The sequence below is a fragment of the Ochotona curzoniae genome, unplaced genomic scaffold (genome assembly GCF_017591425.1).
Source record: "Ochotona curzoniae isolate NIBS_2020 unplaced genomic scaffold, NIBS_Ocur_1.0 contig_4877, whole genome shotgun sequence".
NCBI classification, from domain to species: domain Eukaryota; kingdom Metazoa; phylum Chordata; class Mammalia; order Lagomorpha; family Ochotonidae; genus Ochotona; species Ochotona curzoniae.
The window spans coordinates 858,840-879,058 of NW_024466409.1; the positions used below are offsets into that span (position 1 = coordinate 858,840).

Sequence of the window (20,219 nt, forward strand, 5' to 3'; positions counted from 1 at the left end):
GATTTATTTATTCTATTTTTTTAAAGATTTATTTATTTTTATTACAAAGTCAGATATACAGAAAGGAGGAGAGATAGAGAAGATCTTCCATTCGATGATTCACTCCCCAAGTGACCACAATGGCCGGGGCTGTGCCGATCCGAACCCAGGAGCCAGGAACCTCCTCCAGGTCTCCCAGGCAGGTGCAGGATCCCAAAGCATTGGGCTGTGCTTTCCCAGGCCACAAGAAAGAAGCTGGATGGGAAGTGGAGCTGCCAGGATTAGAACTGGTGCCCATAAGGGATCCCGGTGTGTTCAAGGCAAGGACTTTAGCTGCTAGTCCATGCTGCTGGGCCCAAGATTTATTTGTTTTTAATGGAAAGGCAGATATACAGAGAAGAGGAGAGACAGACAGGAAGATCTTCCATCCGATGATTCACTCCTCTAGTGGTCTTAATGGTCAGTGCTGCGCCGATCCAATGCCAGGAGCCAGAAACTCTTCCGGGTCTCCCATGCGGGTGCAGGGTTCCAAGGCATTGGGCCATCCTTGACTGCTTTCCCAGGCTGCCAGCAGGGAGCTGGATGGGAAGTGGATCAGCTGGGATTAGAACCGGCTCCCATATGGGATCCTGGCGTGTTCAAGGCAAGGACTTTAACCACTACGCTATCGTACTAGGCCCTGTCAAGATATATTTAACAGTTTATTTGGCAGTTCACCTTTGATTTGGAATTAGAAATGCATACTGCATTGCATCTTCACAACTGGGTATGATAGTTTTAAATTACACAGTTATTATACCTTCCCTTAAATGAAAAGCTGTAAATGAAAATAACAGGAAGAGTAATAGAAAATTTATAACAACATGAAGTTGAAAAACATGCTACTGAATAACCAATATGTTGCTGAAGAAACGAAAAAGAAAATTGAAAACCTTTTTGAGGAAACTTCTGAAATGGCAGGACATAATGTTTGTAGATATATAAACGTCACTGCTCATCATGAAGAATCACAAAGGAAGGCCTACTTCCAATGAGATGTCAGAACTCGAGTTACGAGGGAAGGCCAAGGGTACAAAAAAACCTTTAAAAAAATAGAAATGAACTACAGTATGGCAAATAGCCAAGTGAGGTAGAGTAGTTTAGGACCTTCATATCATGTTCATGTATACTGTGAATAAGTTGGAAGTAATGAAAGATATCAGATTACATATTCATGGAATGGATGTGTAACCTTGCGTGTAAGATGCCAGTGGAGAAGCCCATGTTCCAAAGCAGAGTGCTGGGGGGTGGTAGTTGGCTGCAGCGTCCAGTTTCAGCTTTCTGCCAGTGCACATCCAGGAAGACAGCAAGGGATGGCTCAGGTGGCTGGGGTCTCTGCTGCCCATGTGGGAGCTCTGGATTAAGTCCCTGGCTTCTGGCTCCAGCCCTGGCCCAGCCTTTGTGGGTATTTGGAGAGTAAACAGGTAAATGGGGAACTTATTCCCCTTAGTTTTGTGGATGGTAACTTCTAATTGTGGTTGCTGTCTATCTCGAGTTACCACAAATATTCCCTTTTTGCTCTTTGAACCCTGTGATATCAGTCTAATCAATTCCCTACATTAAATTCTGGAGGCCTTGGTTGTGGTGTAATGGTTTAAGTCCTGGCTGCAGTCTACCATCCTATATGGGTGCTTGTTTGAGTCCTGGGCACTCCACTTCTGATCCAGCTCTCTGCTGGTGTACCTGGGCAAGCAGTAGCATATGGCTCAAGCACCTGCTGCCCATGTGAGAAAGCCCGAGAAAGCTCCTAGCTCCTGGCTTGGCTTGGCTGAGCCCTTTGGAGCCATTTGGAGAGTAAGCAACAGAGGTCTCTCTCCCTCTGTCACTCTGCCTTTCAAATAAAACCTTTTAAAAAATTTTTGTTGAGGGCCTGGCACAATGGCCTAGCAGCTAAAGTCTTCGCCTTGAATGTGCCTGGAATCCCATACGAGCACCTTTTCTAATCCCAGCAGCCCTGCTTTCCATCCAGCTCCCTGCTTGTGGCCTGGGAAAGCAGTTGAGAACGGCTCAAAGCTTTGGGACCCTGCGCCTGCATTGGAGACCTGGAGGAAGTTTCTGGCTCCTGTCTTCAGATCAGCGCAGCACTGGCCATTGCAGCTGCTTGGGGATTGAATCATCAGACAGTATATCTTCCTCTCTCTCTCCTCCTCTCTGTATATCTGCCTTTCCGATGGAAATAAATAAATCTTTAAGAACAAAACAAAAATGTAAAAAGAATTGTTGAAATGCCTGGAATTTTTTCTGCTTTCCTGATCAGACTCTGAGACACAGACTGATACAGAAGATCCACACATGTAATCTGGTTTTCCTATCAGTTAGCCAAGAAGTGTGATGTGTGATCCTTCTGTATTAAATTTCTTATTCTCCCATTTTTGATGTATTACACATGACTTACTTTTAGAATGTAGTTGGGCTTCCGTGTCTCCATAGGTTCCACATACATAGATTGAACCAGCCATGAATTGAAAATGTTAAAAGCCAGGAGCCAGGGATTCCATTCAGGTATCCCGTGTGGCAGTTGGACCATCCAATGCTGCTTCCTACAGTATGTTAGCAGGAAGCTATAGAAAAGCAGAGAACCTGGGACTTGAACTGACACTCTGATATGGAATGTGGAGATCCCAAGCAGTGGTTTAACTGGATATTCCACAATGTCAGCCCCAATTATAGCCATTTAAAACGAGGCTGGAGTGTCTGTGGATGTTGGTATCTGAGCAGTCTTGAAACCAGTCATCTCATCATCCATGGGTAACATGGGTGACTGTCTACAGTTCTCCAAAAAGACCAGATGGTATCTGACTCATAAAAAGTAGTAGTAAGTAGGGACTTTGACTATGTCTTTTACTGTTAACCTTTGGAAATCTTGCCACTGGAATCGACTATAACTGAACTCCGTTTTCATCTGGTGAATGTGGAAATTAAAGTTAGCAAAAAGCATTGACATTGATTAAATAGCTGGAAAATCAGTAGAACAAGCTCCGTGTGCTCCTGGGTTCTGATGCTCAGATATAGTAAGACATGGTTCCACATATCTGGGTTTAGATTCCTTCTGTTGGCTTAATTCTTATTCATGGTCTTTCCATATTGTGGCAGATAGATACAGTTTATTTATAGAAAGTCCTATGTCATTCTTCGAGCTCATGATTCCAAAGAAAACTAAGATTTGGTTCCCCATGTTTCATTTTCAAACCTGGTCAAAATTGTGTCCAGGTGTTGTGTCTCTGCCATATCCTGTTTGGAAACTAACTGATGCAGTTGAAAGGAAGGGATGGTATAATAGGCTGATACTGGCCATAGCTTAGAGGACCAGGGTTAGCTGTTAAACTGCACTTTATCACATTCAATAGAGTTTCTATAGAAAAGAAGAATTTTATTACCAGAAAAGGGGATACCAGGGACAGATATGAAGAAGAGATTGCTGAAAACAGCAGATGTTCACTGTAATTAGCTGCCTTTTTTTTTTTTTTGGCTGCAAGATTGTGGGCTAAAAGTAGCTTCTGCCAACTCAAAAATTAGGCTTAATATTTGGTATAGAAATCCTGTCAGAGAACTTCATAACTTTCTCTTTAGAAAAAGTTTTATTTATTTGGAAGGCAGATTGTCAGAGAAGGAGGGAGTACAGTGGGGAGGGGGGAAGTAGTAGATGAATGGGTAGAAGGGGAAAGAGATAGAGGTCGACTCATTTCCCAAATACTTTGCAAAAGGCTGGGTTAGGCCAGACCAAAGCCAGGCACCTGGAACTCCATCCAGGTGTTCCATATAGGTATCAGAAACTCAAGTGCTTGGGTCATTATCTGATGCTTCCCAGGTATATTAGCCATGACTGAAACCAGACACTCTGACATGGGATAATGGGCATCCCAAGTAGCATCTTAACACTCTTCCACAGTGCCCTTCTCTTACTGGTTTTGTAACTGTTATATAAAGGATAAAAATCTCAGTTCTAGCAATTTTTTTCAATGATGTTTACATAGTTGAGAAGGATGCATGCCCATCTGGACCTCTGATTAGGGTGGGAAGGGTTGAGGAATAGGGGCAAATGGATGAGACCATTGTTTGCAATTTTCTTTTACTTCTTCCTGTATCTGGAGGAAGGGGAGATAGAAGCAGGGAAGCCACACCCAGCATCCTAACTGCATCAGGACCTGGGAGTGGGGACTGGTCATCCAGTGTCAACCCAGGGTCCCTGATGTGGAGCATGCGCCAAGAGTACTGCTCAAGTGGTCTTGATAGTTTTGAGATGCTGTTGATGCAATTGCTCCAAGGTTCATTGTTGACATGGTCCACCTTAGTCTCCATTTGTGCAGATGCTTGCTGTCAATGCTTGTCTAGGAGAATTGTTCAATTTGTTCTGTCCTCCATGCTCTGCCATGGTACCAGATGTCCTGTGCAGTCGCCAATGGACTGGCATATCCTCCATGTGCATCTGGGTATGCTGTCTATATCGTGTTCAGCAACTGCGGAAGGCCAGTTCTGACACATGTACTCCATGGTCAGACCATAGATCCTGCAAATATTTCATTGGTTCAATTGGGTGGGTGGGAGGATCTTCAAAGAAATGTCCTCTGAGGTGACCCCAGACCTGACTGCTCTATGTGCTCGCTAGTCCAGGTCTGGCTCAATCTGTCACCCATATCAGCCTACACATGCACTCATGGTTGCAGTTGCTGGGTTTTGCCTCTGGCCCCATCTCTTATGCAAACCAACAGATGCTGTGGCCCAGCCCAACCCTGCTTACCACACACTTAGCACTCCTAATGTACACCAGAGGAAATTGTAGCCCAGTTAGAATGACTCCCAAGAACTACAAAGCCTGCCCCTGGCCTGGTTCCTGCATATGCCAGTATGTGCAGCAGACTGGTCCATTCTGTCCCCATATCCCATTTAGCTTATGTATACACCAATGGCTGTTGGAGCAAAGCTCCATCCAACTAGTGCCACTGTCTAGCCCACACTTATGCTGATGGGTGCCACAGAAGTCCTGCCAGATCCACCCCTATCCCTACCCCTACCCCTGGCTCTCATGCTCACTGCTGGGAGCTGCAGTCCATCAGGGAGGTGCCCAAGTTTCCCTACTGTGTCCACTCCCAGCTCTGGATCTTGTACTCTCCAGGTGATTCTGCAGTCTAGCTTGACAAGGCTTGTCCCCACATTTCCCAACACTTGCCATCTGATGCTGTCACAAAATCTAACTAACCTGTGCTTGCTCTGGTTCATGCATGCCCCAATGGGTACAGTCAGTTAGCCCAGCTTGGCTCTCCCCCCTAACCCAGTTCACATGCAGGCCAATGGGTGTTGTATTCCTGGCTAGCCTTGCCTGCCTCTGGTCCCAGTTCTCACACTTGCTAGTGGGAGTATTCGCCCAGTAGGGCAGTCTTGCTGCTCCTCTACCAGGCTCGCCTCTCACCCCACCCCACTTGGTCTCACATGTGCTGGTAGGTCCAGTGGCCCAGTCTGGCATGGCCTATATCACCTCAGCATTTATCGATCAATGCTGTAGCCTGGCCTTACCCAGACTGCTCTTAGTTCCAGCATATGCTGGTGGATACTGCAGCCTAGCCCAGGCTGGACTGCCTCCAGCCCTGGCCCTAATGTGAACTGGTTACCGTTGTAGCCCAACCTGCCTGTCCTGTACCTCAGATATGGCAGTGGGTGTTATGAACTGGCCCAGCCTGCCTGCCCCTGACCTGTGCCATTCATATGCCAGTGTACAGTGTAACTTGGCCTGGTCTGGACTGCTCTCAGCCTTGATTCTTGTGCTCACCTGCAGGGACTGCATCCTGATAGAGGAGTTGTTCTAGCAATTTCTAACAGTTATGTTAAAGCAAAAACATAATTTTTTTTGCTGCTGCTTAATGCTTAATTTGACTTCTGATCAGTCTGAGGTAATTTGTAAACCATTTTTGTATGATTTATTGGCATACCATAAATATGAGACTCCTTTGACTATAAGCTTCACAATCTCCTAAAAGTTACCTAGGAACATTTTCCAGAACATTTTAATTTGAACTTTTATATGTTTTAGGATTTGGCTGATGAACTTGCCCTTGTTGATGTTGCAGAGGACAAACTGAAGGGAGAGACGATGGATCTTCAACATGGCAGTCTTTTCTTTAGTACTTCAAAGATTACATCTGGAAAAGGTTCATTTTAGTTTCATAAAGTTATTTTCACAGCTTTAGAAAAAGTATTACATTTATTAAACTGATCTTTACAGACATAAAATTTGAAATACTTTGTCATCAGGACATACTGTCTAAAAAGTTAATTTGCAAGGAAATAGCATTGTAATTTAGAGAACATTTTGAAAGTGCAGGCTAGTTGCAAAGAAGGTTTGAATCTCTTCTGTTATGATTTTGTTTATATCTGTATGTGACCACAGTGGCTAGTGCTGTGCTGATCCAAAGCCAGGAGCCAGGTCTCCCTTGTGGTTGCAGGGTCCCAAGGCTTTGAGTTGTTCTCCACTGCTTTCCCAGGCCACAAGCAGGGAGCTGGATGAGAAGTGGAGCTGCCAGGATTAGAACCGGTGCCCACACGGGATCTGGGAGTATTTGAAGTGAGGACTTTAGCTGCTAGGCCACAGCTCTGGGCCCATTTGTATGTATTTTTAAACCTGGTGTTATAGTATTCAAATGCCTTTTAAACTTGTCATTCTGTCTTATTTTCCTAAGGATATTAGTCATGAGTCGTTTCTATAATACAATGAATATGTTTGTTTGTATGCTTCAACCTGGTTTTCTTTCTGTAGTAGAGAAACAAATTTCAGAAATGGGATGAGGCCACAGGACATAGAACTTCAAGAATTTGGCCCCATTTTTATTGGCATCGTAGCACAGACAATTAAGAAGCCTTAGAAAATTGGAGAAGTAATTGTTTTGTCGTGCATTGAATTGTGCCCCTATAGTGCTATCCTTGATACTGCATTTCAACAGATTGACTCTTACTTAAGCAGTCACATCCAACATGATTGAAACTGTAGGTGGCAACTTAATTTAAATATATTAGACAAGGCTACCTCCAATATCATATTGACCTAAAATATGTGCAGATACCCAGTTCTGTTTGCCAGTTTCCTGGTTGTGGGATGCCCTCTGTATGGCTCACCAGATGGGGGTTCTGTAGTGCATCTTCTCTTTCTTTTCTTCTTTTCTCCCTTCCTTCCTCTTTCTCACTATCTTGCTTTCTTAGATTTCTTTACTTTTTTCAAAGTCAGAGCCAGAGAGAGCAGGAGTGGGGAGAGAGTCCATGTGCTGGTTCACTCCTCAGATGGCCACAGTGACTAGGGCTGCACCAGGTCAAAACCTATTCAGATCTCACCATTCTCCAAACCTCAGTTTTGAATGAATTTACCTTTACCATGCATTTCTTTCTGTCTTAGTGATTTGTGTCACATTTAGTGATAGTGTTAATAGTGAATATAACTGGCATAAGTACATTTACATATAAATGTGACTAATTCTGGGTGTGCATCGCCTGATGGGCAGGAGAACCCAGACTTCCCGTCAGCTAGCTGCCAGCGTTCTGGTGTTAGTGTCCTGTATCAGTGAGCCCAGGGCATTAGTTAAGTGCAGTCTAGGTAAGAGCTGCTGCTGCTTGAAAATACTTTGAGAAAACCGTTCAGCCTTCAGTTTTTAATAACATCAGTCTTGGTGTTAATGACCAAAAACTGCATGAAACACAGAGGAAAAGTATCAATGCTTAAAGACATGACATGCTGTTAACAAAGTAAGACATTGGAAACAGTCATTGAGTGAAGTGAAGGAAGCCAAAGAATTCAACAGACACTGTAGGCTAGCTTTCAGCCCACATAATTAGATGAACTGTGTCAGCAAGTTTGATTTTCGCTGCCTCACAGAATTTAGAAAGCCAAAGGCAGAATCTTAAGCTTTGTCCTGATGGACCACGCTAAGGTCAGTAGGCCGCTGCTCCTGTTTTTTTCTTTTTTAAGATTTATTTTTATTATAAAGTCAGATATATAGAGAGGCGGAGAGACAGAGAGGAAGATCTTCCATACAATGATTCACTCACCAAGTGGCCGCAACAGCCGGTGCTGTGCTGATCCGAAGCCAGGAGCCAGGAACTTCTTCCAGGTCTCCCACATGGGTGCAGGGTCCCAAGGCATTGGGCCATCCTTGACTGCTTTCCCGGGCCACAGGCAGGGAGCTGGATGGGAAGCAGGGCTGCCGGGATTAGAACTGACACCCATATGGGACGCCGAAGCATTCAAGGCAAAGACATTAGCTGTTAGACCACCACACCTGGCCCCCAAATACAACTTCTAATTGTGAAATATAATGGGGTAAAGGCTCATTGGATTTAGGGATAGGTAGTATTTGAAGAAAACGTTTTTGAAAAGTCAGAAAGAAGTAGAAAATATTACAGATTGAGGATCACAGAGGGTAAAGTAACAATGTACTATGCATCTACTTAGAAAAATTAAGGGTACAGTGCCTGGCATGGTAGTCTAGTGGCTAAATCCTTGCTTTGCATGCACTAGGGTGCCATTTGGGTGCCAGTTCATGTCTCAGCTGATCCACTCCCCATCCAGTTCCCAGTCTTGGGACCGTGTACCTATGTGAGAGACCCAGAAAAATCTCCTGGCTCCTGGCTTCAGATCAGCTCAGCTCTGGTCATTGCAGCCACTTGGGGAATGAACCAGTGGATGGAAGATCTTTCTCTCTGTGTCTCTCTCTGTAAATCTGCCTTTCCAATAAAAAAAAAAGTATGGGTACAGATGAAACATTCAATGAGATTTGACTGAGCCTCTTATGTAACTAATGAAAAATGCAAACCCACAGATTCAAGAAGGCAAATAGTCTCAGAAAAGATAAATAATAAATCCTCCATATAGGCACAATTATGTGAAATTAGAGACCATTTAAGACAGCAAAAGATTCCAACAAATTTCAGAGAGAGACGGCTTTGGCCTGGTGGTCAGTTGCCAGTTTGTCTGCTCATGTTCCCCCTCAGGGTACCTGGATTCCGTGCCTGCCCTGCTCCTGACTCCAGCATCCCAGCTGTGTGCATCCTGGGAGGAGCAGTGATGGTTAAAGTAATGGAGTCCTGCCAGGGAACTCATGGGAGCCCTGGATTGCGTTCCTGCCTCCTGACTTTGACCCTGCTCCCTACCTCAGCCATTTATGGGCATTTAGGGAATGAACTGGTGGATGAAAATTCTTTTCAAATTTAAAATCTAGAAATGAGATATTTTGACTAAGTTTCCCAATTTATTGACATGGAAAAGAACTCTCAGCTATATAACACTTAGAAAAAAAAACCAGTGGTGCAGCTTGGGTTAGTAAGCATGTTGGCCCTGTATTCAATATTTGAAACAATTTGAAGACTGGTGGTTAATTTTACTAGTTAGTGCATCTTTTTTTTTTTTGAATTTTCTTTTTTTAGAAAATTTATTTAGTTTTATTGCAAAGTTGGATGTATATAGAGAGAAGGAGAGACAGGAGAAGGAGAGACAGAGAGGAAGATCTTCCATCTGATAACTCACTCCCCAAGTGACTGCAACAGCTGGAGCTGCACCAATCTGTAGCCAGGAGCTTCATCTGGGTCTCCTCCTCAGGCCACAAGCAGGGAGCTGGATGTGGGACTGCTGGTATTAGAACTGACACCTATAATGGATCCTGGCGCATTCAAGGCGAGGACTTTAGCTGCTAGGCCACTGAGCCAGGCCCTTTTAAAAATTTTCCTTCAATTTACTTATTATAGTAGCATAACATTATTTTGATGATGTTTACATAATTGATTAGGGTGGGAAAGATAAAAAATCAGGGGAAAGTGAGTGAGACCATTGTTTCCAAATTTTGTTTTTCTTCTTCCTGTATCTAGGGGAAGGGGTAAAGAAGGGCAGAAGGGGAGAAGCTGCACCCAGTCTCCCAACCTCCCAACTGCCTCAGGACCAAGAGATAGGGAATGGCCACCTGATGTCACTGGGTACCCAATGTGGAACATGTTCTCAGAGTTCTGATCAAGTGGTTTTGATAGTTAAGAAATGCTGCTGATTTCATTGTTCTAAGAATTAGGAAATCCTTCTAAGGTCCACTGGCTGACATAATCCGCCTTAGAGTCTTCATTTACCCAGATATTTGCTGTCTATACTTGGCTGGGATACTGGGCTAAATTGTTCTGCCTTCCATCCTCTGCCGTGGTACCAGATGTCTTCTGCAGGCCCCAATGGACTGCCATATCCTCCTTGTGCATTTGGGTATGCCGTTCACTGCTCTGTCCACTGTGGAGGCCCAGTTCTGACACATGCACTTTATGGTCAGTCCACAGATCCTGTGAGTCTCCCCATGGTCAGAGTTCTGAGTCCAACAGTTTAGTTGGAGGGATTCCCAAAGAAACCTTGTCTGAAGTGATCTCAGACCTATTGTGTGTCAGTACAGGGTTGGCTTTTTGTACTGGGCTTGCCAGTGTAGGGTCACTCACATCAGCCTACGCACACATTGGTAGTTGCAATTGCTGTATCAGTACTGTCTCCAGCTCTGTCTTTTACATAAATAAATGAATGCTGCAGCTCAGCCCAACGCTGCCTACCACACACACCAGTGGGAGCTCACCTCTCGCTCTGGCTCCTATGCTTGCCAGTGCAGCTGACTGATCCAGTCTGTCACATATCCCATACAGCTCTTGTACAAATTAATGGGTATTGGAGGCTAGTTCAACCCAACTGACCTCAGTATTCAGCCCACATTCATACCTGCAGGTGCCACAGTCTGTCTAACAAGATCCGTCTCCAGCCTTGGTTTTCATGCTTACCAGTGGGAGTTGCAGCCCATCAGAGAATGCCCACAGTTTCCCTACTGGGCCCACTCCCAGATCTTGTACTCTCCAGGTGGTTCTACAGTCTAGCTTGACAGGATTTGTTCCCAATCCCAGCACTTACCAGCTGATGCTACAGCAAAGCCCAACTAACCTGCCCTTACTCTGGCTTATGCATGTATCAGTGGATGCAGTCAGGCTAGCCTGGCTCTCCCCTAAACCAGCTCACATGCAGGCCAATGGGTGTTGTATCCCTGGCTAGCCTGGTCTGCCTCTGGCCCCATTTCTCACACTTGCTAGTTGGAAGAGTGGTCCGGTAGGAAGTCCTCGCTGCTCCTCTACCAGGCTCACCCCTGATCCTTCATAACCTGGGCTGGTCTGAGCTGCTCCCAGACACATGAGTGTCAGAGTGAATATTGCCGTTTCACAAGGGTGAGCCCACATATCCCACACCAAAAAGCTGCCCCCAGACCTGGTTCTCTTGTATACAGGTTAGTGTCATGGCCCAGCCTAATAAAACCTGTTCCGTATTCTGAAACTCACTGGTGAATACTGTGACCTAGCCCTGCCAGGTAGGGCCCCAGCCCTAGCTTTTTTGTGCATTCATGGGTGGCAGTCAGTGTCATCTGCTCAAGTCAGGTCTCCCTAACCCAGCTCAGGTCTCCTATGTGTGTCTGGTTGCATCAGTCTGACCCAGGTTGTCCAGTTCCCCCTTCCAAACCACTCTATCTCAACCACCTCGCTTACCTGCAAGTCATTCCTCACCTGCAGCATACTCCCTCCCTCACATCCTCATACTGCCTCCCCTGAGTAGTCCATAGTCCCTGTGCCTGGGAGCACATGGGTTTACCAGGCCATTGTTCTCAAGTCCAGTCCTCTGGTGGGATGGCATGTTGGCTTGGAGCTCTGCTTGCCCATTAGAGACCCAAAGATCATAGATGGGTTTCCAAACCTGGTCCTCTGGCACTCCTGCAGGTCTGAGACCTTACCTCTCCACTCACCTGGGACGCAGGTGCCTGCGTAAGACCGAGGCATGGCCCACAGGCACACCATGCTAGCCTGAGGCTTTTCTTTCCCCTTCCTCCACCTCCTCCCCCACTTGGGCCTCAAACACGTGCCTGATCTCAGGCCTACTCACTCCAGGAAGAGTTGCCAGACCCCAGGACTTATGAAAGAGTGAGAACACTGGCAGATCTTGCTCTAAAAATGTCCTAACTAGTGTATCTTGTGTGTATCAAGAACTGGTTTATAATCTGAAATTCAGTTATTTTTAATAGAAGTAAATGCATTCCTACTCTTAGAATGCAGAAGTAGTATAGACTCTGAGTTTCTGATTATAAATTGTTCTGAAAAGTCAGACAATTGACTTTTAATTGCCTTAAGTGTTAATAACACATGAGAATGTGGGTTAGAGGAGATGATAAATTCTGTTATTCTAAAAAATTTAGAGCTGCCTATGTGAGAAATAGCAAGTAGTAGTGACAAGTGTTTTTCCAGGTTGTGCAAGATGATCACACTGCAGGAGTCTGTTGGTCTACAAACCTCAGGCATGGAGCACTTCAGTACCATGAAGGCTGATGGGTACTTCATTACCAAGATCATGCAATGGACTTTTTAAAGAGTCAGGGCACGGTGACACTGGGAATCTTGATCCAAATATCATTTCTTATTCCTTTTTAGATTACACCGTGTCTGCAAATTCCAAGTTAGTTATTGTCACAGCAGGTGCAAGGCAGCAGGAGGGAGAAGGTCGCCTTGCTCTGGTCCAACGTAATGTGACTATCATGAAATCCATCATTCCTACGATTGTCCGTCATAGCCCTGACTGTAAAATGCTTATTGTTTCAAATCCAGGTGAGTCTTTTCCCCTCCTAACTGCCTAAGGAAAATATTTCATATCTTTGCTTTTTAAAAAGATTTCTTTGATTTTTTTAAATTGGAAAGGCAAATGTACAGAGAGAAGAAGAGACAGAAAGTTCTGTCCAGTGATTCACTTCCCTAGTAGCCTCAACAGCTAGAACTGAGCTGATCCAAAGCCAGGAGCCAGGAGCTCTTCTGGATCTCCCACATGGATATGGGGTTCCAAGACTTTGGGCTGCCCTCGACTGTTTTCCCAGGCCACAAGCAGGGAGCTGGTGGGAAGGTGGGCAGCCAGGACACGAACCAGTTTCCATAAGGGATCCCAGCCATGTAAGGCGAGCATTTTAGCCATTAGGCTACTGTGCCAGGCCTCCACTGCTACTTTTTTTTTTAAATGTTTATTTATTATTTGAAAGAGCCACAGAAAGAGAGGGAGGGAAAGACAGATTTTTCTCCCATTCTCTAGTTCATTGATGAGATGAATGCATTGTCAGGGATGAGTCAATCCAAAGCCGGGAGCCGGAAGCATCCTCTAAGGCCTCCCACATAGGTAGCAGGGGCCCAAGCACTTGGGCCACCTTCTGCTGCTTTTTCCAGGTCATCAGCAGGGAGTTGGATTAAAAGTAGAGCAGCTGGGTCTTGAACCAGCAGCTTTATGGGCAGCACTTTCACCTGCTATGCTGCCATGCCAGCCCCTACACTATTGCTTTTTTTTCCCCACAAAAACAACTTTACTGGCATAGTAATATTTATGTGCAATAGACTCATTCAAAATACAGAAAGGAAGGAATTTTGATACACAAAATTTGTATTCAAAACACATTGTAACAGTTATGATTTTATTTCTAACGTGATACCACGGTACTTACAGTGGATATTCTGACATATGTGGTCTGGAAGATAAGTGGCTTACCTGCCTCTCGTGTCATTGGAAGTGGCTGTAATCTTGACTCTGCTCGTTTTCGTTATCTAATTGGGGAGAAGTTGGGTGTCCATCCCACAAGTTGCCATGGCTGGATTATTGGGGAACATGGTGATTCTAGTGGTGAGTATAAACCACCTGTCCTACTTCCATTACAGTCTGTTTTCTTTAAATTTTTGTTTTTATGCTATCAATGAAGCTATATATACTTTCATTTAGTTGCCATTTCCTTGGAGTATCTTTTTGTATTCCTTTCTTAGCTTTTTTTTAAGTTGGAAAATAATATTTATGACATGAAAGATATCAAATATAATTCAATGTGATCACAGTAACTGGCATACCGATCACTTCATACATTTACAATTTCTTTGAAGTGAGAACATTTAAAAACCAAAAACCACTCTTCTAGCAATTATGGGATATCCAACACATTGTAGTTAAGTGTCTTCACCTCACTGTGAAGTACAACACTAGCAGTTATTCCTCTCTGCTGTGCCTTTACCTGCTCAACCAATCTCTCTTCATTCTACCCTTCCCCCACATCTTCCTGGTTTCTGATAACCACTGTTCTCCTCTGAACGTGAATATGTGCTCAATGTGTTTAGATTCCACATAAGAATGAACTCGTATATTGTTTGTTTTTTCTGTGTCTGATTTATTTCACTTAACATAATGTCCTCCAGGTCAGAAATGACAGAATTTCCAACTGAGTAGCCTTTCCTGGTGTGTGTGTGTGTATACATATAACATATACACGTGATCTATAGGACACACATTTTATACATGCACATATATGCAATATATACACATTCACAAATACACATGTACAGATGCATACATGTGACAATAATACACATATATGTATATTTACACATATATAATATATTCACACATGTGTAGCCATATATGCACATTAACATGTGAAAAATATTATTAAGCCATGCATTTCTTATTGGACTTTCAGTTTGATTAAACCTGGCTGTTATGAATGATGTTTCCATAAACATGAGTGTGTCTGTTTGATATAATGATTCTATTGGGTTTAGTTATATGCCTAGTAGCCGGCTTGATGGATATTATACAATTCTGTTTTTTCTGAGGAGAAACATGCTTTCTGCAATGACTGTACTGATTTGTATTCTTTTTTTAGTAAATTTTATTTTGTATAATGACTATGTGAAGTGTTAGGTGGGAAGGATTGAGGTTTGGGAAAAATGGGTATACTCATTGCTTCCAAATTTGCTATTTCTCCTTGTCATTTCTGGGGGAAGGGGAAAAGCAAAGGGGGGAACCACTCATGATTTTTCATATGTCCCAGTATCCAGGGATGAGGAGCTGCCACCTCATATCAACCCAGAGGCTCGATATGTTCATACTCCGAGGGTTCTGATTTATATTCTCACCAGTAGTGTATGAGTTTTGGTTTCTCCATTACTTCCCTGGCATTTTTATTTCTCTCTTTTTAAAAAAGTTATTTTTTTATGATGTTTACATAGTTGAGAAGGTTGCATGCCCATCTGGACCTCTGATTAGGATGGGAAGGGTTGAGGAATAGGGGCAAATGGATGAGACCATTGTTTGCAATTTTCTTTTACTTCTTCTTGTATCTGGAGGAAGGGGAGATAGAAGCAGGGAAGCCACACCCAGCATCCTAACTGCATCAGGACCTGGGAGTGGGGACTGGTCATCCAGTGTCATCCCAGGGTCCCTGATGTGGAGCATGCGCCAAGAGTACTGCTCAAGTGGTCTTGATAGTTCTGAGATGCTGTTGATGTCATTGCTCCAAGGTCCAATGTTGACATGGTCCACCTTAGTCTCCATTTGTGCAGATGCTTGCTGTCAATGCTTGTCTGGGAGAGTTGTTCAATTTGTTCTGTCCTCCATGCTCTGCCATGGTACCAGATGTCCTGTGCAGTCGCCAATGGACTGGCATATCCTCCATGTGCATCTGGGTATGCTGTCGACTACATCGTGTTCAGCAACTGCAGAAGGCCAGTTCTGACACATGTACTCCATGGTCAGACCACAGGTACTCCCAGAACTTGCTGGAGTTCTGAGTCCAGCAATTCAGTTAGGGTTCTCCAAAGAAATGTCCTCTGAGGTGACCCCAGACCTGACTGCTCTATGTGCTCGCTAGTCCAGGTCTGGCTCAATCTGTCACCCATATCAGCCTACACGTACACTTGTGGTTGCAGTTGCTGGGTTTTGCCTCTGGCCCCATCTCTTATGCAAACCAACGGATGCAGCAACCTAGCCCAACCCTGCTTACCACACACTTAGCACTCATGTATACCAGTGGGAGCTGCAGCCTAATCAGGGTGCTGCCAATATGCCAGTATGTGCAGCAGACTGGTCCATTCTGTCCCATATCCCATTTAGCTTATGTATACACCAATGGGTGTTGGAGCAAAGCTCCGTCCAACCAGTGCCACTGTCTAGCCCACAATTAATGCTGATGGGTGCCACAGAAGTCCAATGAGGTCCATCTCTAGCCCTGGTTCTAATGGTCACTGCTGGGGGCTGCAGTCCATCAGAGAGGTGCCCAAGTTTCCCTACTGTGTCCACTCCCAGTTCTGGATCTTGTCTAGCTTGACTATACTTGTCCCTCAGCATTTGCCATCTGATGCTCTTGCAAAACCCAGCTAACCTGCATTTACTGTGGTTCATGCATGCACCAGTGGATAGTCAGCCTAGCCTGGCTCCCCCCCTAGCTCAGCTCAAGTGCAATTCAACAGATGTGGTAGCCTTACTAGGCCTGCCTGGTCTGTGCCTGGTCCCAGTTCTCATACTCACCAATGGGAGTAGTGGCCCAGCACGGTGGTCCTCACTGTTCCCTATCAGGCTTGCTCCCTGCTTCCTGCCAGGTCTCACATGTGCTGATTAGTGCGGTTGCCCAGTTTGGCATGACCTCCCCCAGCCCCACATTGGCATTTTCCAGCTGGTGCTGTAACCTGGTCCAGCCTGGCCCTCCCTCAGTTCCAGCCTATGCCTGTAGGTGCTGCAGCCTAGCCTAGCTTAGCCTATCTCTGCAGCCCTTAGTTCTGACCCTAATGTGAACCTGCTGGTTTGCAGCCTGACTACCTGTTCTGTACCCCATCCGGGCTCTCACATCTGCCAATGGGTATTATAAATAGGCCCAGCTTGGCCTGTCCCCAGACATGACAGATATGTATGCGGGGGTGAGGGGCACTGTCACCTGGCCTGGTCTGGGCTGCTCCCAGCCTTGGTTCTTGCATTCATCTGCAGGAACTGCGTCCTGACAGAGTTCCCCAAGCTCCTTTATCAGATCTCCTCCCAGTGGCAGATCTCATGCACACTTGTGGGTCATTGGCCCAGACTGACTTAGTCTGCCTTCTGTCTTGGCAGGAACTACTCGACTGGCGTAACCCCATTCTGATTCTTACTGTTGGTGCTGTAGTCCAACCACTCCTGGTCCATATCCAGACCAGGCTCTCACATGGTTCAGCTGGTGCTGAGTCCTATCCCATCTTCTCCTATATTTAGACTGGCTCCTGTGAGCACCAGTGTGTGCTGGAATTCCAGTCTGGCATACCCATTCCATACCCATGCCAAACTATATGCTCAGCCATGTTCAGGCTAGTTCGCCATCCCCATTCCAGCTCTTATGCTCACCAGTAGGAACCACAACCTAGCCAGGCTGCCTCCTTAGCTTCCCAACCAGAGTGGCTCCCAACCACAGATCTTGAATGTGACAGTAGTTAGTCTGACCCTGTCTTAGCCTTTGCCATTGGGTGCTGCAACTGGCCTGGCTCAGCCCACCCTTAGTCCCAACTCAGTTGTGGCTGCTCCAGCCTAGCCCTGTGCAGTCTGCTCCATCCCCGACTTTCATGCAGACCAGTAGGTGTGATAACTGAACCCAGCGTGGTCCACACTCCAGCCTGGCTCCTGCATGTGCCAGTGAGCTAGCCCAGTCTGTGCCCCACTCAGAACCAGCCCACACTCTTGACAAGTGAAGCAGTCTTGCCCAGCCTGGCCAACGTCCAACACTGACTCACCTGCTCACAGCAGTAGTTACAGATCACTGGGTGAGATAGATCTTCCATCACTGGTTACTCCCTAACTGGCCACAATTGTCAAAGCTGGGCTGGTCTGAAGCCAGGAGTCTGGAACTTCTCCTGGGTCTCTCGGGAGTGCACCGGCTGAAGCTCTTAGGCATCCTACACTTCTTTCTCAGGCCATTAGCAGGAATCAGAAGTAGAAGAGGCAGGACTCAAACTGGCACTCATGTGGGATACTGGAGCACAGGTAGAAGTTTATCCTACTATGCCTTGGTGCTGGCCATAGCTCCTTAGATTTATTCAGCGACAATGCCCCAGCAGCAAGGATTGTGGACAAGGAGCAATTTTGTGGCACAGTATGTTCAGCCACTGCTTAGATGCCACCATCCCCTATCAGCGTTCTGGCCTGTTTGAGTTCTGGCTATTCTGCTTCCAGTCCAGCTTCTTTCTATTGCACATAGGAAAGCATCAGATGAAGGTTCATATATATAAGTCCTTGCCACTCTTATGGGGCACTCCCATGGGATTCCTGGCTCCTGGTCTCAGCCTAGCCCGATCCTGGCTGCTATAGGCATATGACAATCAATGGATAGAAGATCTCGGTCTCTCCCTGTCCCTCTGTCACTCTGCTTTTGACATGACTTGGACACTTATTTTATTAGTGTCTTTAAAATTTTTTTTTAAATTTTTATTGGAAAGGCAGAAAAAAATAGAGAGGAAGAAAGACAGAGAGGAAGATCTTCCATCTGATGATTCACTCCCCAAGTGATCGCAACAGCTGGAGCTGAGCCAGTCTGAAGCCAGGAGCCAGGAGCTTCTTCTGGGTCACCCACACGGGTGCAGAGTCCCAAAGCCCTGGGTGGTCCTGGACTGTTTTCCCAGGCCACAAGCAGGGAGCTTGATGGGAAGCAGGGCTGCCAGGATTAGAACCGGCGTCCATATGGGATCCTGGTGTGCAAGGCAGGGACTTCAGGCCCTAGGCTACCGCGCCAGGCTCTTTTTTTTGTGTTATAACCCAGCTCTTATTCGTGAGGATCATGAAAAATCTTTTTTTCTAGGACCAGCGTTGTGGCTTATCTTGCAATGCTGGCATCCCATTTGGGCACCGGTTTTAGTTCTGGCTGTTCCACTTCAGATCCAATTGTCTGTTAATGTGCCTGGGAGAGCAGTGAGAGAGCCCAGGTCCTGTGGCCTCTACACTCCTGGTTCCTGGTGCTGGGCTGGCCCAGTTCCAGCTGTTGTGGCCATATGGGGAATGCACCAGCAGATGGAAGATTTTTCTCTATCTCTCCCTGCCTCTGTGAACTCTACTTTTCAAATAAATGAATCTTTAAATAAAAGAGCTAAAAATTTAAATATAATTTTTCTATGCATTTTAATTTTTTACACTTTATGTCTGGGACTTCATTTTTGGAAAAGTAGTATATTCTGACTAGTATTAATGTAAATATATTTATTATTCCATTTGGAATGTTTTTCTTTCTGCTTTCTATTGGATTAATTTTTTTTTTTTAAAGATTTATTTTTATTATTTTTTCATTGGAAAGGCGGATATACAGAGAGGAGAGACAGAGAGGAATATCCTCCATCCGATGATTCACTCCCCAAGTGAGCGCAACGGGCGATACTATGCCGATCCGAAGCCAGGAGCCTCCTCCGGGTCTCCCACGCGGGTGCAGGGTCCCAAAGCTTTGGGCTGTCCTCGACTGCTTTCCCAGGCCACAAGCAGGGAGCTGGAAGGGAAGCGGGGCTGCCGGGATTAGAACCGGCGCCCATATGGGATCCCGGGCGTGCAAGGCGAGGACCTTCAACCACTTGCGCCACCGCGCCGGGCCCTGGATTAATTTTTTTTAAAGATTTTTACTAATTAGATCATGGAGGGGAAAGAGAGATGCACTTTTTTTAAAAATTTTTTTTAAAGATTTATTTTTATTATTTTTTTTATTGGAAAGGCGGATATACAGAGAGGAGAGACAGAGAGGAAGATCTTCTGTCCGATGATTCACTCTCCAAGTGAGCGCAACGGCCGATGCTATGCCAATCCGAAGCCAGGAGCCTCTTCCAGGTCTCCCACGCGGGTGCTGGGTCCCAAAGCCTTGGGCCGTCCTCAACTGCTTTCCCGGGCCATAAGCAGGGAGTTGGAAGGGAAGCGGGGCTGCCGGGATTAGAACCGGCACCCATACGGGATCCCGGGCGTGCAAGGCGAGGACCTTAACCACTGCGCCACTGCGCCTGGCCCTATTGGATTAATTTTTTAAAATTTCCTCTTCTTCAGATTTTGCACTCTCCTTATAAATGGTCACGTGTAAGTTTTCAACATTCATGCTAAACATCCTTAAGATAATTAGCATCCTAGACTTTAGAAAGCTTTAAGTTTGATCATGTTCTTTCTGCGCTATATGAAATTATTAATGCCTTGCCTGGTTCATTCTTGTTTGGAAATCTTGCAAGGTAGTTATTGTTCCAATAGTCAATATTTGGTTTGGTCTGTGTCCAGATTTACCAGTTTTGTTGCTTGCTTTATGGCACATAATTCCTTCTAGCTTTGGCTTCTTTCCTCCTGACTTGTGGCTTGTCCGTATTGTGCATTAGCCTCCCAGCATTTCAGAGTCACAGCTTCACTGGAC

At 45.4% G+C, this 20,219-nt stretch overlaps 1 protein-coding gene across 4 annotated transcripts in view; it reads left to right on the forward strand.

Moving 5' to 3' along the window:
- The window catches only part of LOC121161838 (L-lactate dehydrogenase C chain), a 33,090-nt gene that overhangs the window by 2,443 nt on the left and 10,428 nt on the right, over window positions 1–20,219 (forward strand). For all 4 annotated transcript variants that reach the window (XM_040988481.1, XM_040988480.1, XM_040988478.1 and 1 more), the window contains exons 3-5: window positions 6,044–6,161; window positions 12,472–12,645; window positions 13,523–13,696. In XM_040988481.1, coding sequence (XP_040844415.1) covers window positions 6,044–6,161; window positions 12,472–12,645; window positions 13,523–13,696 — 466 coding nt within the window. The remainder of the gene's footprint in view (window positions 1–6,043; window positions 6,162–12,471; window positions 12,646–13,522; window positions 13,697–20,219) is intronic.